Source organism: Octopus bimaculoides, chromosome 20, assembly GCF_001194135.2.
Source record: "Octopus bimaculoides isolate UCB-OBI-ISO-001 chromosome 20, ASM119413v2, whole genome shotgun sequence".
NCBI classification, from domain to species: Eukaryota; Metazoa; Mollusca; class Cephalopoda; order Octopoda; family Octopodidae; genus Octopus; species Octopus bimaculoides.
The window spans coordinates 33,713,517-33,716,129 of NC_069000.1; the positions used below are offsets into that span (position 1 = coordinate 33,713,517).

Here is a 2,613-nt window from a genome sequence, read left to right on the forward strand (position 1 = left end):
GTGTGTGTGTGTGTGTGTGTGTGTGTGTGTGTGTGTGTGTGTGTGTGTGTGTGTGTGCGTGCGTGTGTGTTCAGTACTTTCCGTATGTGCTATCTATTATGGTCTTGGTCCAACCAAAGTCTTGTGAGTGGATTTAGCAGACGAAAACTATGTACAGGCACGGCTATGTGGTTTGCTTCAGAACCACCAGTATTTGAGTCCCGACCCATGCATGGAAATTTGGCGAAATGCTTTCCACTATAACCACAGGATCATGAAGCCACTATAGCCAGAGAATCATTGTAAGTGAGCCTGGTTCATGGAAACTGAAAGAAACCTATCGGATGTAGGAGAGTTTTGTGCATGTACGTATGCGTGCGCACATGTTTATGTGCGTGTGTGTGTATGTGCGTGCTTTTGTGTGTGTGTGTTTACATACCGGAAATTGCGTGGTACAATTAGTAACCCTCAGTTCATTTCTGTCAAAAAGCATCCTCTGGATTGAAACATGCATGTAAGTATGTATCTTTGTATGTATGTACGTATGCATTCCTACATATGTACTATGTATGTGTGTGTATATAATATATATAAGTACATTTAACAAAAATTCTATCAAATGACGTGTGTATAAACAAATGTATTGAAACAAATACGGAAACCAATCACAGTTTAATTATCAAGAGCTTCTAAATATACAATGTTTTGGGTGTTCTTTAATTGGTGTATACATGAAAAGACTTGGGGACTTCTAGCTCGCGAACATCCTACATATAATTTCCCATGAGTGAAGCAAGATTGAGATGTGCTTATTGACATAGCGAAACTAAGTTTCACTGAGAAATGGAATCGTTTAAATTCAAGGGGAAGGTCATATGGGATTAACGGGATCCGTGGAATGAAGACATCCTCACCCTTATAGATCCCAGTCATTATTGTTGCCTCTAGGACTTGGGGTAGCATTGCTTTCACCACCAGTCTGGTAGCATTGCACAGACAAGGCGACTCCAGATTCCTGAGCAGCATGATTGGGGCCCCATTTTTATGTGTTAACTTGTGAGGTAGCATCCCAAACTCAGTTGGAAAAACTATACCCTGGTCCTGATCAATGACAGTGTCGAGGAAACTGAAAGACTGTTCTTGTCCGGGCTACAGCTGCAAGAGATATCAGTGATTTTGTTTACAGCATCATTACGTGGAGCTAAGATGGCTCGCTCACAGAGCCATTAGCTGTTTGTAAAGTTTTGTGCAATGTTTGGGAGCACATGCATTATGAGATCATTGGCAGTTGGTACCATCTCACCGCAGGCTTTCTGCCCCCCACCCCCACCCCGAATTTGGATATTTCTTAATGAAATTTTCTACGATGTTTTATGTCATGCAGATTCCGAATATACAAAATTTAGGGAGAATAAGTGTTTTAGGAGGGGGTGAGGAGGATTTCCGGAAAATTCACCGGAGACCACTTCAATTCGTCTTAACTTTCAGGAGAATGGATATTTTTTTAATGAAATTGTCTACAAATATACCTCGGACTATGCTCACTTTATATTTATAGAATGTAGCATTAAGAAAGTCATCCATATCTATAAACCCTTAAAATTACTCAAACAATTGTAATGCCATTTGCAATGCTAGTCCTTTAATTACAGGTTACTTTGCTAAGGACTTTTAATGAATTGCAGAAAACTGAGACCAATTGAATCCATCTTCTTTGTTTGTGCTGCAGACCTACAGTCAGATTTCTGAGAATGGAACTGACAGACTGCAAAATAAATGCTCTATAACCAACACCTACATGACAGGAAGATTTGATGGCTGCCAAAGTCTTGATAGAAAACAGTTGCCCTAAGTGTTGCCCAGTGGAACTAAACCGAAAGTCAGGTGTTTGGGAAGAAAGCATCTTAACCACAGAGCCGGACGGACAGACAAACGGAGGAATGGATGGATGAAAAACCAGATGTAAAATGAATGAAGAAAAGACTGTTAAGGCTGCAAAAGTAAAAATTAAAATAAGACAAGTCAACCAAATATAAATAATTATGGAATAAATATATAACATACATAACAACAATTACCTTTACCAAATATTGTACTCCATTTACTATCTCGCATCTGTACAGCTTAGTTTCAAATTTTTCAAAGTTTCTCTTTACTTTGTCTTCAATTTGCTGCTTTACCTGAAAGCAAATGGTAATATTTACAATTTTATGCTTTCTCATTGATGTATCTATACGAACAGGTGACAACGTTTCCCTAAAAGAAATGGAAAAACTTTCAAAATACAAAGACCTGGAAATAGAGGTAACTCGAATGTGGAATCTAAAAACGGAAACAATTCCTATCATAGTAGGCGCATTAGGTATGATAAAAAAAATATTGAGACAAATACATAACAAAAACACCAGGACTTACAAATATATACAACATACAGAAAATTGCACTACTGGACACTGCACACATCCTACGCAAAACACTTTCAATACAGTAACCATAAGAGCACCACAGCAAACCACAGCACATACCCAAGGCGCACAGAGCTGCGCTCGGTAGTGAAGTGAAAGCACGTTATAAAAATAAAACTACTGAACAATAATAATAATAATAATAATAATAATAATAATAATAATAATA

At 38.0% G+C, this 2,613-nt stretch overlaps 1 protein-coding gene across 2 annotated transcripts in view; it reads right to left on the reverse strand.

Annotated features, from left to right (window-relative positions):
* LOC106878863 (cystatin-A5) overlaps positions 1-2,613 on the reverse strand; it is a 5,461-nt gene that overhangs the window by 602 nt on the left and 2,246 nt on the right. Inside the window, exon 2 of one of the 2 annotated variants that reach the window (XM_014928204.2) lies at positions 2,044-2,159. In XM_014928204.2, the coding sequence (XP_014783690.1) occupies positions 2,044-2,159 (116 nt within the window). The remainder of the gene's footprint in view (positions 1-2,043; positions 2,160-2,613) is intronic. The other variant, XM_014928203.2, reaches the window with a different exon arrangement.